General features: G+C 41.0%; 1 protein-coding gene across 1 annotated transcript in view; it reads right to left on the bottom strand.

Moving 5' to 3' along the window:
• The window catches only part of dennd1b (DENN/MADD domain containing 1B), a 270,151-nt gene extending 245,103 nt beyond the window's left edge, over nucleotides 1-25,048 (bottom strand). Inside the window, exons 1-2 of the mRNA XM_063013088.1 lie at nucleotides 24,749-25,048; nucleotides 22,028-22,092 (exon numbers count right to left, since the gene is read on the bottom strand). Coding sequence (XP_062869158.1) covers nucleotides 22,028-22,092; nucleotides 24,749-24,765 — 82 coding nt within the window. The 5' untranslated portion in view covers nucleotides 24,766-25,048. The remainder of the gene's footprint in view (nucleotides 1-22,027; nucleotides 22,093-24,748) is intronic.
• Between the last annotated feature and the right edge of the window lie 277 nt (nucleotides 25,049-25,325).

Genomic DNA, 25,325 nt, shown 5'->3' with positions numbered 1-25,325 from the left:
TCCAACTCATAAAAAAGGTCATACTCTTGACCTTGTCTGCTCTACTGGTGTCCTAGTTCATCAGCCGTCCAGCCATGACCTTACTGTCTCTGATCATTTGACAATCATCATGGACATTGAGGTCACTAGGCCCATCACTAGAGCTAAACGTAAAATATCCTTCAGGAATCTTCAATATATCTCTCCCTCTGCTTTCTCAGATTCTCTTGTTAAAAAGATGTCTGTCTGTCCTGTACTGTCTAGTAATTCATCTGACCTTGTCGATTACTATAATGACATACTCGCCTCATGTCTTGATGAGCTGGCTCCTTTGAGAACCAAATTTGTTTCATTTAGTCATTCCGCACCATGGTACACAATTGAGCTTCACCAAATGAAATCCCGTAAACGCCAGCTTGAAAGACTTTATAAGAAAACCGGTCTAACAGTACATTATCAGATTTATTCTGATTATCTTCAACATTACAAAGACGCTCTTACGGCAGCCCGATCCACTTACTATTCCGAACTCATACATGCTGGATCAACAAATCCTAAGACTCTCTTTTCCACAATAAATAAACTTCTCAAACCAATTGACAATACTACCAATTCCTTTACAGTTGACAAGTGTAACTCTTACCTCTCATTTTTTCAAACAAAAGTTGAGAATATCCACAATTTTCTGACAGTTTCCCCTGTCATCTCTGTTTCTCCGCCTATCTCATCTCAATTTATTACCCAGCCTCTGTCTCAGTTCTCACCTGTGTCTCTTTTGGACCTATCTGAGATCTTAACAGGGATGCGAAGCTCCACTTGTGTTTTGGATCCTGCTCCATCAAAACTTGTTAAGGGTTGTTTTCCAGTTATCTCATCACTTATCACAGAGATAATCAATTCCTCTCTTAGTTCTGGCTCAGTCCCTCAATCACTCAAATTGGCTGCTGTTACTCCCATACTTAAAAAACCTGGACTTGACTCTAACATTATGAGTAACTTTCGGCCCATTTCCAATCTTCCATTTCTGTCGAAAATACTGGAACGTGTTGTTGCCTCACAGCTCAAAGATCACCTAAATTCCAATAATCTATTTGAATCATTTCAGTCTGGTTTCCGCCCCCAGCACAGCACTGAGTCAGCCCTCCTCAAAGTCACAAATGACCTTCTTCTTTCCTCAGACTCTGGACAAATTAATATTCTCGTCCTCCTTGATCTTACTGCAGCTTTTGACACCATTAATCACTCCATTCTTCTGTCCCGCCTTGAATCCTCTGTCAACATCACTGGTACTGCCCTTTTGTGGTTAAGGTCATATCTCATAAACAGACAACAGTTTGTTAATATCAACAATTGTAGTTCTGCCATTGCTCCACTGTCCCAAGGCGTTCCCCAAGGCTCAGTGTTAGGTCCCCTTTTGTTTATTCTTTATATGCTCCCCCTTGGTGACATCATACGTCGGCATGGTTTACATTTCCACTGCTATGCTGATGATATTCAGCTTTACATCTCCTCCAAATCCATTAATACTGAACTTCACTCCACTCTGACAAATTGCATCACTGAAATGAAATTGTGGATGAAAGCTAATTTCCTCAAATTAAACTGTGAAAAATCAGATATGATCATCGTAGGTCCTACAACCCTGGCAAAAACCACAAAAAATTTTCAAATTACCATTGATAATGACACTTTGTCTCCGTCTTCTAACATCCGAAATCTTGGTGTAATTTTTGATAGCAACCTCTCTTTTGACCGCCATGTAAATCACATCACCAAAACTGCTTTCTTTCATCTAAAAAACATAGCACGTCTACGTCCATCACTCTCCTTTTCTGCCGCCGAAACCTTGATTCATGCTTTTATTACATCCAGAATTGATTATTGCAATAGCATCCTTTATGGTACATCTAACAAAATCCTAAAAAAACTTCAGTATATCCAGAATTCAGCTGCTCGCCTCCTTACTCATACTCGCTCCCGTGATCATATTACACCTGTTCTACAAAAACTTCATTGGCTTCCCGTTGCTCAACGCATTCAATTCAAAATTCTTCTATTCACTCACAAAGCTCTCCATAATCAGGCCCCATCCTACCTCACCGACCTGCTCCATCAGCACATTCCCTCCCGTAGCCTTCGCTCTTCTGAGGCTAACCTACTGTCCATACCCTCTAGGACCAAGCACCGGACCTGGGGTGACAGGGCCTTTTCCATAGCTGCTCCATCTTTATGGAATGCTCTCCCCAAACACCTACGAGATTGTCCTGACCTGTCCAAATTCAAGTCACTTCTCAAAACTCATCTATTCAGAGTGGCATTTAACTTGTAACAACACAAAATAAATGCTTTTATTTTTGCTATTCTTTTTAATAGTTTTTATACTTAGATCACGACAGAAATGTGAAGTCCTAGATCCTAAAACTTGTAAAGTTTTCAGTTTCCTGATTGCATGTAAATCTGTCCTGTTTCTGTCTAATTTTAAGAAATTGTTCTATATTTGTTGTTCTCTCTCATAATTTAGCTAATTTTTAATGAACTGTCTTATGCTGCTCTCTTTGTTTTTATCTTAATTATTCTTGATGTTGATGTACTATTTTGATTTTGTACTATGATTTGTATGGTGTATGTACGTATTTGTTTTGATTATTTGTCTTATGTAAAGCGTCTTTGAGTATCTTGAAAAGCGCTATATAAATAAAATGTATTATTATTATTATTATAGTTTTTAAGGTTGGCATGTAATTTGTCTTTTTATTTTTTTTTTTTTATTTTTTATTTTTTTTTTTTATTTACTCCAGACACCATTCTTGACTCAAACTTCCTATTTATTCAGGCTTGGAACTGGCCATCGAGCCACCATGCCTTTTTTTCTCAAAAAGGCTCAAGGTTCTTAGCTGTCATTACAAAAGGGGTCAAGAAAAAAACAGGCTACTTTACATAAAAGGCTATTCTACATAAAAAATAAAAATTTATCATAAAAAGTGGCATGTGCAAAAGTTACAGTTAAAAATGACATTTAATATTCATTCACTGTCTGTTTTACCACCGCTATATCCTATTGTGGATCGCGCTGGGTAAGATTAACTGGGCTAAAGGAAGAAAACACCCCGGACAGGCCACCAGGCCATCACGGGTCAAACACCCACACACATTCACATACACATTCACACACACACATTCACATCTAGGTCAATTTTGTATCTCCAAATAGCCTGACTGCATGTCTTTGGACTGTGCAAGGAAACTGAAACTCCCGGAGGAAAGCCACGCAGACACTGGGGGGAACTTGCAAACTCCAAGCAAAAAGGACCTGGACCACTTCCCCTGGAAATCGAACCCATGAACCTCTTGTTGTGAGGTGACAGTGCTATCCACCAAGCCATCTGGTGCCCACACAAACTTTACTACATTGGGCTGCTGAATGTGTTAATTATGAGGAAAAATCCAAGTGTGTTGTTATTTATTTATTTATTATTTTATAACCACATAATTGCAATAATGAGAGACAGAGGGCGCTTTGGTGGCGCAGCGGTAAAATACGCTAGTACTTTCAAACTCCTGGTTTCGAATCTCAGCTCTGCTACCGGCAGGCTGGGCGCCTAAGCTAACAATAATTGATTTGTTCGTAGGGAGGATGCCGAAGGGGAACTGGTGCAACCACGACCTCTGCTGGTTGATTGATGCCGCCTGCACGGAGACGAGGGATAATGGAGATCAGTGTGTGACTCTTGTACACAAAGCTGATCCACATATGAACTCGTGCAGGTGAAAAGATGCAGTCTGTACTGTGCACGTGTCGGACGGGGCGTGTCAGTTGCAGCTTTGCTCGGTCAGGAGTAGATGTCAGCATCAGTAGAGGAAAAGCGTAATGCAATCAGGGTAATTGGATACGACTAGACTGAGAAGAAAATACGGGGGAAAATGCAAAAAAAAAAAAGTGAAATAGCTGAGTTGATGTAAGATGACCGCAACAGATTGCTAGGTTTCACAATCGTACATTTTAATGCATTGACTCTGGATCCGGCACCACCCAAACCCCTGGTCATGAGGCAGTAATACAAAAAGTACCAAGCGACAATCCATGGAAGTGGAAACACCACTTACTAACTTGTGCCTAGAGGAAATACATACAAGCTGAACAAACTTGCGTGGGAGGCGTACCTAGAGAAATCCCACACAGAACAGAAGTGGTGTTATTGGACCTGGATTCAGACCAATCTAACTGGATAGCGATGGAGCATCCAATGCTTCCTTAGCGGTAAAGGCAATCCCAGCATTCAACAACTTTTCTCACAAAAAACAATCCCAGCATTCAGTGCGGCACAACTTTTCACATTAAAGATTTTAAACATGCTGGACGAATGCAGAGAAACAAGAGTTCTTTTTAAATGTAAATAAATTGGCATTGTATAAAAGATGTACTATATACTGTATATATATACAGTATACACACATATATATATATATATATAATATAATATATATATAATACAAAAATATTTCCGCAGCATTGAAGGTCCCGAGAAGCACTGTGGTCTCCATTATTCGGAAGAAGTTTGGAACCACCAGAACCCTCCCTAGATCTGGCCGCCCGACCAAACTGAGTAATTAGGGAAGAAGGGCCTTGGTCAAAGAGGTGACCAAGAACCCAATGGTCACTAAGGCAGAGCTCCAGTGTTCCCTTGTGGAGATAGGAGAACCATCCAGTAGGTCAGCCATTGCTAACACACTCCACCAATCAGGCCTTTATGGTAGAGTGGCCAGATGGAAGCCACTCCTCACTAAGAGGCACAAGGTCCCAGGTGTAAATGGGGAGCAGGGCTGTTAAATTTGGTGTTTTGGGTACAATTCTCTCATACTGGCCACTGGATATTCAACATGGCACCTCATGGCAAAGAACTCTCTGAGGATGTGAGAAATAGAATTGTTGCTCTCCACAAAGATGGCCTGGGCTATAAGAAGATTGCTAACACCCTGAAACTGAGCTACAGCATGGTGGCCAAGGTCATACAGCGGTTTTCCAGGATAGGTTCCACTCGGAACAGGCTTCGCCAGGGTCGACCAAAGAAGTTGAGTCCACGTGTTCGGCGTCATATTCAGAAGTTGGCTTTAAAAAATAGACACGAGTGCTGCCAGCATTGCTGCAGAGGTTGAAGACGTGGGAGGTCAGCCTGTCAGTGCTCAGACCATACGCCGCACACTGCATCAACTCGGTCTGCATGGTCGTCATCCCAGAAGGAAGCTGACGCACAAGAAAGCCCGCAAACAGTTTGCTGAAGACAAGCAGTCCAAGAACATGGATTACTGGAATGCCCTGTGGTCTGACGAGACCAAGATAAACTTGTTTGGCTCAGATGGTGTCCAGCATGTGTGGCGGCGCCCTGGTGAGAAGTACCAAGACAACTGTATCTTGCCTACAGTCAAGCATGGTGGTGGTAGCATCATGGTCTTGGGCTGCATGAGTGTTGCTGGCACTGGGGAGCTGCGGTTCATTGAGGGAAACATGAATTCCAACATGTACTGTGACATTCTGAAACAGAGCATGATACCCTCCCTTTTCCAACAGGATAACGACCCCAAACACAACCTCCAAGATGACAACTGCCTTGCTGAGGAAGCTGAAGGTAAAGGTGATGGACTAAACCCAATTGAGCACCTGTGGCGCATCCTCAAGAGGAAGGTGGAGGAGTTCAAGGTGTCTAGCATCCACCAGCTCCGTGATGTCATCATGGAGGAGTGGAAGAGGATTCCAGTAGCAACCTGTGCAGCTCTGGTGAATTCCATGCCCAGGAGGGTTAAGGCAGTGCTGGATAATAATGGTGGTCACACAAAATATTGACACTTTGGGCACAATTTGGACATGTTCACTGTGGGGTGTACTCACTTATGTTGCCAGCTATTTAGACATTAATGGCTGTGTGTTGAGTTATTTTCAGAAGACAGTAAATCTACACTGCTATACAAGTTGTACACTGACTACTTTAAGTTATATCCAAGTTTCATGTCTATAGTGTTGTCCCATGAAAAGATATAATAAAATATTTGCAGAAATGTGAGGGGTGTACTCACTTTTGTGATACACTGTATATAATTATTATAATTAATATATATATATATACAGTACCAGTCAAAAGTTTGGACACGCCTTCTTATTAAGTGGTTTTTCTTGATTTTTTTTATTTTTCTACATTGTAGATTAACACTGAAGACATCCAAACTATGAAGGAACACATATGGAATTATGTAGTAAACAAAAAAGTGTTAAACAAACTAGAATAACTTTTATATTTTAGATTCTTCAAAGTAGCCACATTTTGCTTTAATGATAGCTTTGAACTCTTTTGCCATTCTTTCAATCAGCTTCATGAGGTAATTACCTGAAATGGTTTTGAATTAACAATTGTGCCTTGTCGAGTTAGTTTCTTGCCTTCTTAATGTGTTTGAGATCATCAGTTGTATTGTGCAGAGGTAGAGTTAGTACAAAGGTCTTTACAGTGACTAGCCCTATTTGACTACTGTTCTAATCCATATTATGGCAAGAATCACTAAACTAAGTAAAGAGAAACGACAATCCATCATTACATTAAGACATGAAGGTCAGTCAATCCGGAAAATTTCATGAACTTTGAACGTATCATCAAGTGTAGTCGCAAAGACCATCAGATGCTATGATGAAACTGGCTCTCATGAGGACCGCCCCAGGAAAGGAAGACCAAGAGTTACCTCTGCTGCAGAGGATAAGTTCATTAGAGTTACCTGCCTCAGAAACGGTAAATTATCAGCACCCCAGATTAGAGCCCACATAAATGCTTCACAGAGTTCAAGTAGCAAACACATCTCAACATCAACTATTCAGAGGAGACTGCGTGAATCAGGCCTTCATGGTCAAATTGCTGCAAAGAAGCCACTTCTGAGGAAGAACAATAATAAGAAGAGAATTACTTGGGCAAAGAAACACAAGGAATGGACATTAGACAGTGGAAATCTGTCCTTTGGTCTGATGAGTCAAAATTTGAGATTTTTGGTTTCACCCACCGTGTCTATGTAAGACGCAAAAAAGGTGCTTTGCTGGTGACACTGTTGGTGATTTATTTAAAGTCCAAGGCACACTTAACCAGCATGGCTACCACAGCATTCTGCAGCGACATGCCATCCCATCTGGTTTGCTCTTAGTGGGACCATCATTTGTTTTTAACAGGACAATGACCCCAAACATACCTCCAGGCTATGTAAGGGCTATCTGACCAAGAAAGAGAGTGATGAAGTGCTGCGTCAGATGACCTGGCCTCCAAAATTACCTAACCCAAACCCAATTGAGATGGTTTGGGATGAGTTGGACCGCAGAGAGAAAACAAAGCAGCCAACAAGGGCTCAGCACCTCTGGGAACTCCTTCAAGACCGTTGGATAACCATTTCAGGTAACTACCTCATGAAGCTGATTGAAAGAATGGCAAAAGAGTTCAAAGCTATCATCAAAGCAAAATGTGGCTACTTTGAAGAATCTAGAATATAAAAGTTATTCTGGTTTGTTTAACACTTTTTTGTTTACTACATAATTCCATATGTGTTCCTTCATAGTTTGGATGTCTTCAGTATTAATCTACAATGTTGAAAATTAAAAAAATCAAGAAAAACCACTGAATGAGAAGGTGTGTCCAAACTTTTGACTGGTACTGTATATACAGTGTATCACAAAAGTGAGTACACCCCTCACATTTCTGCAGATATTTAAGTATATCTTTTCATGGGACAACACTGACAAAATGACACTTTGACACAATGAAAAGTAGTCTGTGTGCAGCTTATATAACAGTGTAAATTTACTCTTCCCTCAAAATAACTCAATATACAGCCATTAATGTCTAAACCACCGGCAACAAAAGTGAGTACACCCCTAAGAGACTACACCCCTAAATGTCCAAATTGAGCACTGCTTGTCATTTTCCCTCCAAAATGTCATGTGATTTGTTAGTGTTACTAGGTCTCAGGTGTGCATAGGGAGCAGGTGTGTTCAATTTAGTAGTACAGCTCTCACACTCTCTCATACTGGTCACTGAAAGTTCCAACATGGCACCTCATGGCAAAGAACTCTCTGAGGATCTTAAAAGACGAATTGTTGCACTACATGAAGATGGCCAAGGCTACAAGAAGATTGCCAACACCCTGAAACTGAGCTGCAGCACAGTGGCCAAGATTATCCAGCGTTTTAAAAGAGCAGGGTCCACTCAGAACAGACCTCGCGTTGGTCGTCCAAAGAAGCTGAGTGCACGTGCTCAGCGTCACATCCAACTGCTGTCTTTGAAAGATAGGTGCAGGAGTGCTGTCAGCATTGCTGCAGAGATTGAAAAGGTGGGGGGTCAGCCTGTCAGTGCTCAGACCATACGCCGCACACTACATCAAATTGGTCTGCATGGCTGTCACCCCAGAAGGAAGCCTCTTCTGAAGTCTCTACACAAGAAAGCCTGCAAACAGTTTGCTGAAGACATGTCAACAAAGGACATGGATTACTGGAACCATGTCCTATGGTCTGATGAGACCAAGATTAATTTGTTTGGTTCAGATGGTCTCAAGCATGTGTGGCGGCAATCAGGTGAGGAGTACAAAGATAAGTGCGTCATGCCTACAGTCAAGCATGGTGGTGGGAATGCCATGGTCTGGGGCTGCATGAGTGCAGCAGGTGTTGGGGAGTTACATTTCATTGAGGGACACATGAACTCCAATATGTACTGTGAAATACTGAAGCAGAGCATGATCCCCTCCCTCCGGAAACTGGGTCGCAGGGCAGTGTTCCAGCATGATAATGACCCCAAACACACCTCTAAGACGACCACTGCTTTACTGAAGAGGGTAAAGGTGATGGACTGGCCAAGCATGTCTCCAGACCTAAACCCAATAGAACATCTTTGGGGCATCCTCAAGCGGAAGGTGGAGGAGCGCAAAGTCTCGAATATCCGCCAGCTCCGTGATGTCGTCATGGAGGAGTGGAAAAGCATTCCAGTGGCAACCTGTGAAGCTCTGGTAAACTCCATGCCCAGGAGAGTTAAGGCAGTTCTGGGAAATAATGGTGGCCACACAAAATATTGACACTTCAGGAACTTTCACTAAGGGGTGTACTCACTTTTGTTGCCGGTGGTTTAGACATTAATGGCTGTATATTGAGTTATTTTGAGGGAAGAATAAATTGACACTGTTATATAAGCTGCACACAGACTACTTTTCATTTTGTCAAAGTGTCATTTTGTCAGTGTTGTCCCATGAAAAGATATACTTAAATATCTGCAGAAATGTGAGGGGTGTACTCACTTTTGTGATACACTGTATATATATAAAATACTACATTCAGGCTTTGTCTAAATAATCTGCGTCTAAATAGTCAGTGCGTCTAAATAATCTGCAGTATGAGTCTGATGTCTTATTAAAATACTCTCTACTAAGAAAGCTGCAGTAGGTAGCAAGTCAGCTCACTAGGTTTTCAGACAGACCCAGCAACTGCCCCCAATTTGCTCCAGCTGTGATGTGTTATATAAAAACCACCCAGAGATTTGTTTTTACTCTGGTAAAAACTAAAAGCTGAGAGAGGAGATCATTTCATTGCACCAAAGAATCAATGGTAGATTTCCAAAACCTTAAATATTCCTAGGAACACACTAGGGAGTAGGGCTGGGCGATTTTGCCCAAAAAAAAAATCTCGATTATTTTAAAATTATAACCGATTGTCGATTACGATTTAGATTTTTTTTTGTTCTTGTATAATGCAATTGAAATAAGACTCAGATTCCTTTTTTTTGCATTGTAAATTAAAATGACTGCACAAGTGCAAAAATAGTACCACCACCACCTATAATTATCCTTTTAAGGATCTAAAAATTTATAACAATAACGATCACAATAATTAAAAACAAAATGGAAATCTGAATTATCTATATGCTTTATAAGAATAGCTCACAAACAACTCTTTTTTTTTTAAATAATGTGCAGCAAAACCTTACATTAGGAAAAGGACTAAAAAAAAGTTCTTTACAGGTTTCTTAAAAGAAACACGAGTCTGTGCTGTGCTGTTTCCACCACTGAGTGAGTCTGTATCAGTATCTATACTGGGGGAGGGGGGGTGAAGTAATCACTCAGCTCAGCTTTGATTTTGTCCTCTTGTGATTGGGGGGTGGATGGAGGGGGCACGTTCTGCTTCTAACTATATAGACTACAACTCCCACGTTTCCACGGACCGTCACATGTCCCCGGTCAGCCAATCCGCACCGGATTTTTGATTCAGTTCAGCGGTGTTCGATTCAGTGAATCTTAATTAAACTCTTCTGTTTGTGTCTCGTTTTACCGATCGTGTTTACGCTCCTTATTTCTGAATCTAACCGTTACCGTGTATAACCCTTGTTGTCTTCCGTTTACTGTTTTAGTTTATCCTCTGGTTTTGGACTCTACCTGATTTTGTACACGGTTTTTGCCTTTTTATATTAAACTTTCCCTGATTTATATTCCGCGAGCGTCTGGTCAGTTTCTGCCTCGTGTCATGTTGGTATTTTAGTAAAAATATAAAGTATGTAAACAATCGCGATTGTCACATTCTAACATCGGGTGAAAACGCTCATTCTGATTAACCGAATTAATCGTGAAAATCGCCCAGCCCTAGTAGGGAGTATTGTTTACAAGTTCCAAACTTATGGGGAATCAGAAAACCTGATTTACCGTTGAAGAAGGCCCCATATTTCATACCAGAGACCTTAACAATCTTATCAGGACAACGGAATAAAATCCCTGTGCTACTGCAAAAGACTTACAGGATGACCTGATGAAGGCTGGGAGAAATGTGTCTGAGGCATTTATAGTTAAATCACTTAAGCAAGGACTTCATAACGCACACTACTCCTGACCAAAAAGCACAGAAGGGGTCAAATGGAATACGCCAGAAGGATTTGGATTCTGGGAAAACAGTTTTATAGTGTGACAAATCAAAACTGGAACCGCTTAATTATATGTATCAGAGGTTTGTCTGGTGCAAGAAATGTGAGAATACTCTCCCCACAGTCAAGCTTAGAGGTGGTTCGTTGATAATCTGGGGTTGATTTTCTGATGCTGGAGATTTCTGACACTTCCAGTCAACCAAAGTTTGGTAAAGGAATCAGTCCTGGAATATCCTGGAGTGGCCTTCAGATCTTTGTTGGGATTTAAAGAAAGCAGTTGCAGCACAAAAGCCATAAAACCTCAACGAGCTGGAAGCTTTTTCATAATAATTGGCAAAGATTCCACAAGAGAGGTGTCCAAGGCTTGTTAGCGCTTACCGAATATGCTTACTAGAGGTTATCAAGGCTAAAGGATGCTCCACTAAATACTGAGGCTGGGAATTGAACTACAGTGCACATAGGCATTTCTCAAGAGAAATAGATGTTAACTTATGAAAATTGCATTATGTATCAATAAATAATCTTTCTCTGTTTACCAAGACATGCATATTTTCATTTCATTATGTAGACATCATAGTACCTTTTAAGGTGAGGAGGGTTGAATATTTGCAGTTGCAACTGTATGTTGCATTTTTTATGAGGCTCTGAAAACATTAGGTGTAATAAATGTCCAAATATAGCTGAAATCAGAAACAATTAGGGCAAATCCTTTTCATGGCACTGTATGCCATACTACACAATCTTGTCACGTGTTATACGCTGAACAATCACTGGATTAGGAACACCTGGCAGATGGCATATGATCACAGATAAATTGCCCCCAATTGGTGGTTACGTCACAATTGGCTCTCATATAAGGTGTTGACCTGTCTACTGCACAACAGAAGGCAACAAACTGAGTGATCTGAGGGACTTTGACTGCAGACAGATAGTTGGAGCCAGTAGGTGTGGTGCCAGTGTTTCAGCGACAGCTGCGCTTGTGGGCTGTTCCCATACCACAGTATCATGGGTATACCTATAGTGGAGGAACCGTCCACAAACATCCAGCCGAAGGTCACACAGCAGCTGGCCATGTGTGGTTGATCCGTGAGGCGAGCATCGTGTGTCGCGACTGTTATTGCAGCAACAATGTGCCACAGTATTATGGGTGTACCAAGAATGGAGGAACCATCCACAAGCATCCAGCCGTAGGTCACACAGTGGTCGGCCACGTGTGGTTGATCCGAGAGGCGAGCATCGCATGTCGCGACTGTTATTGCAGCAAGGACATGCCACAGTGGAACAGCTCACCCACCAGTACAACCAATTTCAGCCAATTTCGGCCATGACCATGCAACGTAACCTGCATTGACTAGGGTACAACCAACACACAGACCAACACGTGTGCCACTGTTAACCACCATCATTGCAACCAACACCTCACATGGGCTAAAGAAAAGTGTCAATGGACCTTGGAATGGAAGACATTCGTCTGGAGTCCCGTTTCTTGTTGAGACACGGCGATAGACGGGTCCGCATCTGGTGGAAACCGCATAAAGCCGTATCTCGTGGTTGCAACGTTGGGAGTGCTACAGGCCGGTAGTGGTGGTGTGTTGGTCTGGGGAGCATTCTATTGGTATGCCCTAGGACAGTTAGTCATCGTACCACAATCCTTGAATGGTGAACGCTACAGGGACCTGTTAGCTGACCATCTGCACCCATATCTTCAGGACGTCTTTCCCAACAACAGTGCAATTGAGGGATCAGGCTCGGATCACTCAGGAATGGTCGGAGGAATACAACAATGTTCTCTCCACAATGCCTTGGCCCCCAAACTCTCATGACTGTAACCCAACTGAACATGTTTGGGATATGCTGAAACAGCCTGTGCAATCCGCTTCCACTTGTCAATGACAAGAAAAACACTTACAGGGGTTGGACAAAATAACTGAAACACCTGGTTTTAGACGACAATAATTTATTAGTATGGTGTAGGGCCTCCTTTTGCGGCCAATACAGCATCAATTCGTCTTGGAAATGACATATACAAGTCCTGCACAGTGGTCAGAGGGATTTTAAGCCATTCTTCTTGCAGGATAGTGGCCAGGTCACTACGTGATGCTGGTGGAGGAAAACGTTTCCTGACTCGCTTCTCCAAAACACCCCAAAGTGGCTCAATAATATTTAGATCTGGTGACTGTGCAGGCCATGGGAGATGTTCAACTTCACTTTCATGTTCATCAAACCAATCTTTCACCAGTCTTTCTGTGTGTATTGGTGCATTGTCATCCTGATACACGGCACCGCCATTGGATGCACATGGTCCTCCAGAATGGTTCGGTAGTCCTTGGCAGTGACGCGCCCATCTAGCACAAGTATTGGGCCAAGGGAATGCCATGATATGGCAGCCCAAACCATCACTGATCCACCCCCATGCTTCACTCTGGGCATGCAACAGTCTGGGTGGTACGCTTCTTTGGGGCTTCTCCACACCGTAACTCTCCCGGATGTGGGGAAAACAGTAAAGGTGGACTCATCAGAGAACAATACATGTTTCACATTGTCCACAGCCCAAGATTTGCGCTCCTTGCACCATTGAAACCGACGTTTGGCATTGGCACGAGTGACCAAAGGTTTGGCTATAGCAGCCCGGCCGTGTATATTGACCCTGTGGAGCTCCCGACGGACAGTTCTGGTGGAAACAGGAGAGTTGAGGTGCACATTTAATTCTGCCGTGATTTGTGCAGCCGTGGTTTTATGTTTTTTGGATACAATCCGGGTTAGCACCCGAACATCCCTTTCAGACAGCTTCCTCTTGCGTCCACAGTTAATCCTGTTGGATGTGGTTTGTCCTTCTTGGTGGTATGCTGACATTACCCTGGATACCGTGGCTCTTGATACATCACAAAGACTTGCTGTCTTGGTCACAGATGCGCCAGCAAGACGTGCACCAACAATTTGTCCTCTTTTGAACTCTGGTATGTCACCCATAATGTTGTGTGCATTGCAATATTTTGAGCAAAACTGTGCTCTTACCCTGCTAATTGAACCTTCACACTCTGCTCTTACTGGTGCAATGTGCAATTAATGAAGATTGGCCACCAGACTGGTCCAATTTAGCCATGAAACCTCCCACACTAAAATGACAGGTGTTTCAGTTATTTTGTCCAACCCCTGTATTTAGAGAGCGCAAAGACCAGGTATTAATAACTGAACATTTTTGCCAGGCACCCAGGTGGCGCAGTAGGATATTCCGCTAGCACACGAGCACCGAAATTCAGAACTCCTCGGTTCGAAACTCGACGTTGCCACCGGTCGGCTGGGCGCCATCTAGTGGTCATAACTGGCAGTGCCTGCAGAGAGGGATTACCGGAATATGTGGGCGGGGTCTGTGTCGGACTCTGATTGGCGGATAGAGGCGCCTGTGCAGAGTGCATGGGTGGAAAAGGGTTCCATTAAGGGCTGCGCGCGAGTCAGAGGAGGTGTGAGCAGCAATATACCCACCTCGACTGCAAAATATCGGGGATACCCAGCAGTGAAACACAAATTGACTAAACTAAATTGGGAGATAATGGGAGAAAGAAAAAGATTTGCTGAAAATAAACATCGCTTATCAAAAGTATGTTGCTAAACCACATTTAACTTGCTAAATCAAAAACCTTAACACTGAATTTGTAATAAAATACTGCTGTTTTTCAAAATGTGAATAATCCATCATGTCAAAAACACAGTGCTCTAAAAGCACTCCAGCACTAGAACATGTTAAACTTGTCTTACTTGTGACAGACATGTATCTAAACTCCTGAGAGCTGGGGTCAGGAAATGAGACTAACCTCAGTAGATCAAAAGGGAAGTAGGCTATGAGACTCTATACAACCTAAACGTTACAAGTTAGAGACTGGACAAACAACGCTTTCCTCTTTTGATCGTCGTGATAGTAGCTGTGGAGGCCCACCTGTGCCTCTTCCCTTAACGTCCAAAATGCTTACACGTGATACATCCATGAGAAAACTACATGCACCACATGTACCACAGTAAATTCCTTATATGCTTTCAAAGTATTTAATATCAGTGTGGAACTAGTTCTGTAGTTTTACAGGTATAAAGAAAACACCCTCATTGCACAGTGAAGTGATCATTTCCTGATCTGATGTTTTTTTGCCTTTAAAGAGGAAGAGGCTTAATGCACAAATAGATACCAGAGAAACTTCTGCTGCTGCAGCATAACAATTATTGCACAGAAACAAAACAGAGAATCATTTCTACATTCCATACTGTTGCCTGCAGTACACAAATTGCACACTGGATTCTAAAGTCAAGTTTAAAATGCCTCAACACTATTTTAAAAATTATTGTCACTAATAAAAAAGGCCTCTATTCCAGGGGGTTTGAGGGGGCTGAAGGCAAGCACCATAGACTATCAGATGATGCATGTTTTAGATCATTCTATTTATATAAAATGTTTGGCTAAAGGAATTCCATCTGTATTGCATATGAACACTTTCTCCAGAAATGTTCTTACACAAGTTGCTTGTTGCCATGCAACAAGAAAACATCATCCAATGCAGTGGTGGATCAGTGTGTATGTGAGACGTGAGTGGTGCTGATTCGATTTTCTTCTCATTTTAATCCTCCTTTTTTATCAAATTATTTAATATTGTACTAGCTAATCACCTAAAGTTTCATTATTATGTAACCTACACATTTTAGCCAGCACAACAAAACAATGGAAAACATATAGCTGTTTGTAATATAGAATAAGTTATTATTGCTTGTAGATGTTAATTTGTACATTGTGTTCATTCTGCTGTGAAAGAGAATAGAGACTGTACTTGTTTCTTTAGATTTGTGTCTATAAGAGCATTGGATGCATAAGGTTGCCTAAACGCTGGATCGGGGGTAAAGGCAGGTCCAAAATTTACCCTACTAATGTTACAAACCTAATCAAGTTCAGTCTGACTAAACACAATGAACAACATACATACATTTTACAGTCAAATTCTTCATGATTAAACTGGGCAGTGGTAGCTCAGCTAGTAATCAGAAGGTTGCTGTTTCAAGCCACACCACTGCCAAGCTGCCACTGTTGAGCCCCTGAGCAAGGCCCTTAACCCTCAATTGCTCAAACTGTATCAGTCATAATTGTATGTCACTTTGGATAAAAGCGTCTGCTAAATGCTGTAAAGGTAAACTGAGAGTACAGTTACCATTATTCAGTAGTAAGCTAAGTTTTGTTTGTTTATTAGGATTTTAATGTCATGTTTTACACTTTGGTTACATTCATGACAGGAACGATAGTCACTCATTACACAAGGTTCATCAGTTCACAAGGTTATATCAAACAGTCTTGGACAATTTTGTATCTCCAATTCACCTCACTTGCATGTCTTTGGACTGCGGGAAGAAACCGGAGCACCCGGAGGAAACCCACACCGACACAAAAGGAAAGGACCCGGACCACCCCACCTGGGGATCGAGCCCAGGACCTTCTTTCTGTGAGGCGACAGTGCTACCCACTTAGCCACCGTGCCGCCAGTAAGCTAAGTAATACATGTATGGTGAAAAAAAACACACCAAAATGATACTAATAATTTGATACTAATAATGAGTCTGCCATGATGACATAATTCTAAACCAAAAATATCAAATCCCCCTTAATTTGATCTGTGATTAATAGAAACTAGTTTATTTACAGGTAAATAACAGGCCTGCTAACTTAGGTAATGTAGTCATGATCAAAAAGATCCATCATGAACTTTTCACAATGTGTTAGCAGTAACAGCACCACTTTGTATACATCTGACCTACTGGATTTATTTTTATTTTTATTTATTTAACCTTTATTTAACCAGGCAAGTCATTAAGAACTGTTTCTTATATGCAATATTCTTATTTACAAAAGACAAAGCCTCTTGAGGAACAATCATACAAACAAATTTACATAAGACATTGAAAACAAACAACATTGATCACAATACAATACAACAACACATAGTCGAATCACCCAGCAACAGTATGAAAGAAGATTTAATTTGTCATACAGCTGCATGTATCTCTTAAGATATTTGTAATTAGTTTTTTAAAAGATGTCTTAGAAATAAATTTATCCAGCCTTAGAGTTTCTTGCAGTTTGTTCCAGTCTATGGCTGCAGCCACTTGAAATGATGACTGACCAAAAATGGTGTTCGTTTTAGGAACCTTCAGTGAAATACGATGAGCAGCACGAGTATAATAAACTGAAGATGAGGTTTGCAATAAATGACACAAATAGGGAGGAGACAAACCAAGCAGGGTTTTATATATCAGCATAAACCAATTAATAGCACGACGAGTGTGTAAAGATGGCCAGTTCACAGTAGAATAAAGGGTACAGTGATGTGTTTTATATGGAGCATTTATCGCAAACCGAATGGCAGTGATAAAGTATGTCAAGTTTCAGAAGATCACTTTTTCGAGCTGACCTGTATATAACATCACCAAAATCTATTCATCTAAACAGTTTAGCAGATCGGCTAAGAGAGGCCCGCATTCTATACAGAGAGAGCCTATTTTTGATCTAACCTTAGAATATAATTTGCTAATGTGATATGAAAATATCAGTGTGCTATCTAGCCATATGCCCAAATATTTATACTCAGAGACCTGACTTAAAGTAGCCCCATCGACTGTAATGATGTTATGGACTGCTTGGTGAACCGAACCTCTTTTGCCAAACCACATAACCTTAGTCTTGGTGGTATTTCACACAAGATCTAAATTAGAAAAGGCCTGTTGGAACATCAAAAAGCTATTCTGGAGCGATGAAAATACTGCCTCCGAAGATGGACCAACAGCATACAGACCTGTATCGTCCGTATAAAGATGGATTAATGTGTCTTCAACAGAGTAAACAATGTTGTTTATGTATAAAGAGAATAATGTTGGACCTAAGATCGAACCCTGAGGCACACCTTTAATAACAGATAGAGGCTGTGAGAGAAATTGTTCTGATTTAACTCGTTGCACCCTATCCGCAAGATAATTTGAAAACCATGCCAGTGAATGATCCGAGACTCCAATGCTGCCCAACCTATCTAAAAGCGTTGAATGATCAACAGTGTCAAAAGCCTTAGCTAGATCAATAAATATAGCTGCACAACACTGTTTAGAATCTAACGCAGAAACTATATCGTTCAAAATTTTAAGAGTTGCAGTGACACACCCATATCCCAATCTAAAACCGGACTGAGCATCAGATAAAACATTGTAAGTATCCAAACATTTTGTGAGTTGCTTATTTACAAGTTTTTCAGTTATTTTTGATATACAAGGGAGAATAGAAATTGGTCTATAACAGTTCGGGTCCATCTGATCTCCTCCTTTAAAAGAAGGTCGTACTAATGCTGCTTTCCATACCTGTGGGAACTCAGCTGTATAGAAGGACCAATTTATAAGGTATTCAATGGGGGCAGCAATAATGGGAGCTGCTATCCTATAAAAGAAGGGGTCCAGCTCATCAGACCCAGCTGTTTTTTTAGTGTCTAACTTTAGCAACTCATAGGGCTGGACGATATGGCTAAAATTTATATCACGATATAACTCCTCATTTCGGTCGATACGATATAATTCTGATATCGATATGAATAGTACAAACTGCCAAGAACACCAAAATTGGATGGCTGTACCTGCAAACCTCTTATCTGGTTTCTGGCAAGAAATACAAGCTGAATACACCACTGAATTAGTCCTTCCTCTCTTATCAGCTATTTCATCTGCTTCTTTTTTAACTGTGGACAGTGGTGGAGCAAGACAATTTTCATAGGGGTGGCCAGACTGAGACCATTGCTCACAGGGGCGGCACAGAAACTGTCTGATACCTTATTTTTTTATGTGGCAAGTTGCTGTGGATCTAGTAGTGTTTTGGTCACTCACTCATTTACCTATACAGGCAGTGAGTGCCATGTAGAATTACATCAAGCCTAGCATAATAAGCTTTTTATTTTTTCTCATTTTCCCTGACAAGTAAAAAACTAAAATATAGCCTATAACCTTAACATTATGAGGAAGAATTTCAAAGATATTCCTTTGCAATACTTGATCATTTGACTGCAAACTTGTGTGTACTGATGAGGCTCATGTGAACCCCAGAACATGCTGGCGTGAATGCATGGAAAACTAATTTTAATTTTCTTTCAAGAATATGATAGACTGACCAACACTGTTAAGCCAAATCAGCAATGAAAATTGACTTTACTTTTAATAGCCTTCTACAATGCTGGGGCTTCTTAAAACTGAATATTTTCTTTTAAATAGAAGTGTTATTTAAATGCTATTAAATTGTTTTTCAAAAAAAAAAAACGCCCAATTTAGAGGAAAACCGCCCAATCTGGTAACACTGGAATGCGCAGAGCCCATTGGTGCCACAATTAGTACTCAGTAGTATTAGTACTCAGTAGTAGTACATCTTCTGTAATTGTGTTGGTGGTTGAAACTTATGTTGAGTGTGTTACTGCACTGTTTTGGTGGAGAACTACTTGCTTGAGGTGCACTGTTGAATTGCATCCCTGTGGGAACACCAGCGTGCAAAAATGCTTCCGCAAAAAAGTAACACCGGCAAAGCAGTGGCCATAGGTGACAGAAGACTCATTTATGGTGGCTTTGGCCACCACTGGCTACCCCCTGGCTCCGCCCCTGACTGTGGATGCTCGTTCACTCACAGCTGTTGAATTCATTTTGCCACTAATCCACCGTGTTGTAGGTAGCGGAGTGTAATCAGAGCGGTAACGCTAAGCACTGGCTTCGTGCCTGTGGCGTACATCACGCACTGACGTAATGTATATCGATCGAATTTGTTTAAAAATCATATCACCGTTATTGAAACATTTTCTATCGCGATATATATCCATATTGAATTATTGTCCAGCACTAGCAACTCATCTAAGAGCTGAAAGTGTGTTTAGGATCAGGAAGTTTAATGGGTGCAGTCAAATTTAGAATTTCATGAGTTTTGGAAATGGAGTTTAAAGAAGATAAACTGATCCCAGTTTGCGTAAAATGTTGATTAAAAATATCCACCATGAACGCCTTATCAGTAACTATACCTCCATCAGTCTTAAGTGAAAATAGGAGCTGAGGAGATGGTTTATTTTCAAGATCCTTTATCGTCTTTCGGAATCTTTTCGGATCAGAACCACAAAGAGAGAACTGTTCTTTAAAATAATCAACTTTGGCCTTCCGAACAGCCTGCGTGGATTTATTTCTGATTTGTTTAAATGTTAAATATTCGATTGGGGATTTAGATGACCTAGCCCTACGCCAAGCAGCATTTTTTTTGTTGGAGAAGGCTTGCAAGCTCATGGTCAAACCAAGGTCTATATCGATTTTTTGTTCTTACTTTTTTAAAAGGGGCATGCTTATTAACAATACTCTGCACAAGGAATACCACAATAAAACAAACAAATAACCCACAAATCCCACAAGTCCACAAATAGAAAACACCAAAGATGCAGATATACGTAACTGCTTACGTTGCCGTGTTAAACGCTGTACCGCAATAATACAAAAATAAAATAGTCACTGATGACACAGATAGGCATGAGGTGTGCTGCGCCTACGCTGAGGGTCACTTTTGCAGGTCACAGGATGGACAGTGGAGTGTCAAGTTAATCCTGTTTTTCAACTGTGATGCTACTTGTGTACACATACACAGCGAGATAACGTCTGTGCCCCCAGGACCGTGGTGCAATATAGAAAACTGTACACAGTACAAGCTTGTCTGAAACATCAGACTTTCAGCCAAACCAGCAAACAATATTAGTTATCTTGAACTAGAGAAACGTGGCCCTAGAAATTCACCTGGACAAGTCTATCTGAATTTCATTCATTCATTCATTTTCTTTCAACCGCTTATCCAATTAGTGCTGGAGCCTATCCTAGCTTTTCAATGGGCGCAAGGCACACACACACACACACACTCACCTACAGGGCAATTTTGTATCTCCAATTAACCTGACTGCAAGTTTTTGGACTGTGGGAGGAAATCGGAGCTCCCGAAAGAAAACCCACACAGACACGGGGAGAACATGCAAACTCCACACAGAAAGGACCCGGGCCGTCCCACCTGGGGATCGAACCCAGGACTTTCTTGCTGTGAGGTGACAGTGCTACCCACTTTGCCACCGTGCCGCCCCTCTATCTGAATTTGGTAGTTTTATTTTATGAAGAGTTTTACTGATAGAACTATCCTGAAAGGAAATGGCATAATTCTGCTTGCATAATCAATAAGCAACCTCTGGTCTTGCTAGGCCAGCTAAGACATGTAGCAAGTTACATGAGACATGCATATCTGAGCAGGTGCTATCATCAGTAAGTACTGTTATCTGCACTTCTAGAAAACTCAGAACCTGTCCCTACCATGTGACCAATATCAATCTAGCATAACACTGTCTCGATGACCAAAGTGTTGCAATACCTAATGCTGCGTTCAAACAAAGCTCGTATTTCAGAATTCCTGTCTATTGACTGAGAAGAAAACAAAGCAAGCTTTTCTCTTATCTGGAAATTTCAACTTGGAAAGTCAGGACAGTCACCCCAACCCATGACATCATATCAAAAAAGTCACTTACAGCAAGTGTATTAAAGTACTTTTAAATCTTTTAAGGGCTTGTAAATGATGTGATTCCGAGTTATAGTTTCCAGTCCTGGATTAATAACTTTAATACAGAACACTGGACACTGTAGAGCAGTGGACCCCATTTATTACCGGACCGCACAGTAAGAATAAATAATTAGAGATAGCTACAAGAGCAATTACATTTCCAAAACTCCTCAGGTGTTATTGTCTCCAATCACCACTAGGTGGGAGCAACGTCTCGTTGCATTGAAAAAAGCTTAGGTTTGAAACTGATTTTCCTTTCTATAGTTATTCTATTTTAAATCCTCCAACCCTCACCGGTCCGTGAAATTATATGCTGCAAAAAAGGTTGGGGAAGGCTGCTGTAGAGCCTTTATAAAAATCCTAACTCTCAATAGCCTACAACTGCTACATGCTTCAACTGTAGTGCAGGTCTGAACAACAGGTGTAAATCTTAATGACACAAATAACACATTTCATGTGTTAGATGCTAACTGACAACGTTTAGGCTCTGTTCTAAGTAAGTAACCTTTTAACTTCTTACCTTCATTTTCGGATAATGGGCATGCCACTTGTAGCACCAAATCAAACGTCCTTTCTGGATTTTCACTGCAACAGACCAAATAAAATCAGATTAGATCCAACAGTGAAATTTAAACTCCTAAAACTCAGTGTTTTTCGCTGCAAAGCCACAACCTAGTTGTGTACCAGCACAACAAACAGTAATATGCAAATATAATTTGTGTTAAGCGAAAAAAACAGGTTGACTAGGGTGACCACCAGAAGGGTCACTAGACCACAACCTACATTTTGGTTTGCATTGTAAAATTTACCAAATAAATCTGAACTAGTGCCAAATTTTATTTTATTTTTATTTATTTAACCTTTATTTAACCAGGCAAGTCATTAAGAATTTAGCGAGGGCCAGACCTGCTGCCAACTTGGCATGGTCAGAGGACGGGACCACTAAGCACTAAACTGTCTATCCTAGATATAATGTAAGCACAAAACTCTTTGTTTACTTTAGAAGCTTATCAAGTTTAACACAGCCAAATGCAAAGCCAAGCATCAGCTAAAGGAATATAAAGCCCCCCCCCCCCTCCCTCCCTTCTCCAATAGTCTCTGTATAATTCACTCTTGGATATAAAGCATACAGCCATTGGTGTTCAGAGTGGAGGAAGAACTTAGTGGGTTACTCTAAACTTAATAAAGGACTAGTGATCAGAGGTGAGCCATAATAACCAGGTCTATGCTGCTGTGCATCACTCTGTCTACCAGCTGAGCAACAACTGATTTCACAAGTGCAATCAAAAGTTCTCTAAATAGCGCTGTACTACTTCTACCATACTGCTACTGTAGCACTTTAAAAGTATCCCCTGGTCCACAGTATGATCTGTGTTTTGTAACTGGATAGAAATCTCACTACGTGGTGCTTTAAATGGACAGCAGTTAGTGGTGTACCATCTTTGATTCCTCATTCCGTATGGATTTTTCAAATACCACCACACCGTACCATAGTTAATACTGTAGGCAGCTGTAGGCAAATAGCAAATCATATAATATTGTTCGCCGCTAAAAGCGCTATGGAGCATTGTACAGATTAGATACAGCTCACAAGTTAGCGTTAGAATAGCAGTGTTAACAAATGTTCCTCAACATTGTGGTGAAAAAAATTAACAAAAACAGATAGAGGATGAAGAGAGGAGGACCAAATATGAACAGGAAGAACCTGCCAAAGAAATGAGGCATGTCTGCAATTTAGAACAGACTAAAACATTAAATACTGTACGGCTTGTCGAGCTTGTGGAGATATACACCGATCAGCCACAACATTAAAACCACCTCCTTGTTTCTACACTCAATGTCCATTTTATCAGCTCCACTTACCATATAGAAGCACTTTGTAGTTCTATAATTACTGACTGTAGTCCATCTATTTCTCTACATAGTTTTTAGCCTACTTTCACCCTGTTCTTTAATGGTCAGGACCCCCACAGGACCATTACAGAGCAGGTATTATTTAGGTGGTGGGTCATTCTCAGCACTGCAGTGACAATGACATGGTGGTGGTGTGTTAGTGTGTGTTGTGCTGGTATGAGTGAATCAGACACAGCAGCCCTTCTGGAGTTTTTAAATACCGTGTCCACTCACTGTCCACTCTATTAGAAACTCCTACCTAGTTGGTCCACCTTGTAGATGTAAAGTCAGAGACGATCGCTCATCTATTGCTGCTGTTTGAGTTGGTCATCTTCTAGACCTTCATCAGCGGTCACAGGACGCTGCCCACAGGGCACTGTTGGCTGGATGTTTTTGGTTGGTGGACTATTCTCAGTCCAGCAGTGACAGTGAGTTGTGTAAAAACTCAATCATCATTGCTGTGTCTTATCCACTCATACCAGCACAACACACACTAACACACCACCACCAGTGTCACTGCAGTGCTGAGAATGACCCACTACCCAAATAATACCTACTCTGTAGTGGTCCTGGGAGAGTCCTGACCATTGAAGAACAGCATAAAAGCAGGCTAAAAATTATGTAGAGAAACAGATACAGTAATTGTAGAACTACAAAGTGCTTCTACATGGTAAGTGGAGCTGATAAAATGAACAGTGAGTGTAGAAACAAGAAGGTGGTTTTAATATTAAAGTTGTCCACTTTTCTACAATAGACCTGGGGTCAAGTTGTACAGTGGAGTTTGCAAACGTCGTTTAATTTGTTAAAGGGAGAGCTAATGGTAATTGTATGATACTTAAATATAATAAAAAATTGTATTTATTGCAAATGTTTCACGCCTACTGATTCCACCATATATTGTGTCATTTTGTGGGGCCAAGCAAAGCTTATAGTACTCAAAACGTTCATTATATACAAGATGAAATTAAAAGTTTTTATATTCTATGTACTTATGACAGTAGAATAAGCCACAGACTTGTAAAAAAAACACAAAAAAAACATACCATAATACACAGTGAAACCGTCAGCATTAGAAAAATACCGTGATACATGTTTGTGGTCAGACCGCCCAGCCCTGACACCAGTTCTATATGACCTGGTAATTAGACCGACTGCTCAACTTGCTCAAGTCAATACACTTCTACTAGCTTGCGTGCTAACTAGGCTAGCTAGTAGTATCGCTAGTCAGTTTCATTCATTAGTAAACTGTGACTAGTTGGGTTTACTGTGAGTGTGGAAGGTGGGTTTAGTGGAACTGAATGGTCCCAATGTATAAAAGTACACAGCTGGAAGGCTGGTCGGTACTTACCGTATCCTGCTGTCCATGGCTACAGCATCGCGCCCCCGCTACTCCTCTCACAGCTCAGCTTTACTGCTCTTTAAATACACTTGTAGTTACAATGGCACCGTCAGTGGAAGCCTCTACCGCCCTTCACCCCTCGTTTTCCGGCTACCTGAAGACCATTTTCTGCGACTCCGTGGTTTGTTTGGCGCAAACTTAGTTCCGAGAACTTGAGTCCGTTACTGACCTGCTGTTTCACTTCTCTCCGCTGTTTTGCTTGCACCAGGAAGCGAGGACGAGCATCGGTGACGTCACGCTGTTTATGGATACCTGAGCACTACAAACGTTTATTATTTTTATTTTGTTTAATTTTTCTATCGAATGCCATGCGCTTTGTGGCTAGTTTTGTTGTTTTGTGTTTATTTACATGTAAAATGAGAGTTATATTAGAAAAATAAAATACGAATTTTTACCTCAGGGTTGGTCAGTAGGCTAACAGAATGAATGTACACTATCTGTCGTACATTTAAGGTATATGGACACGTGACCACTAGATTATTAAACGAATTTAATTATTATCAATTTATTAATTATTATTTAAAAT

This window comes from Trichomycterus rosablanca, chromosome 17 (genome assembly GCF_030014385.1).
Source record: "Trichomycterus rosablanca isolate fTriRos1 chromosome 17, fTriRos1.hap1, whole genome shotgun sequence".
In the NCBI taxonomy this organism is placed as follows: Eukaryota; Metazoa; Chordata; class Actinopteri; order Siluriformes; family Trichomycteridae; genus Trichomycterus; species Trichomycterus rosablanca.
The sequence above is the reverse complement of the archived record's forward strand: the minus strand, read 5'-3'. Positions and strand labels throughout refer to the sequence as shown.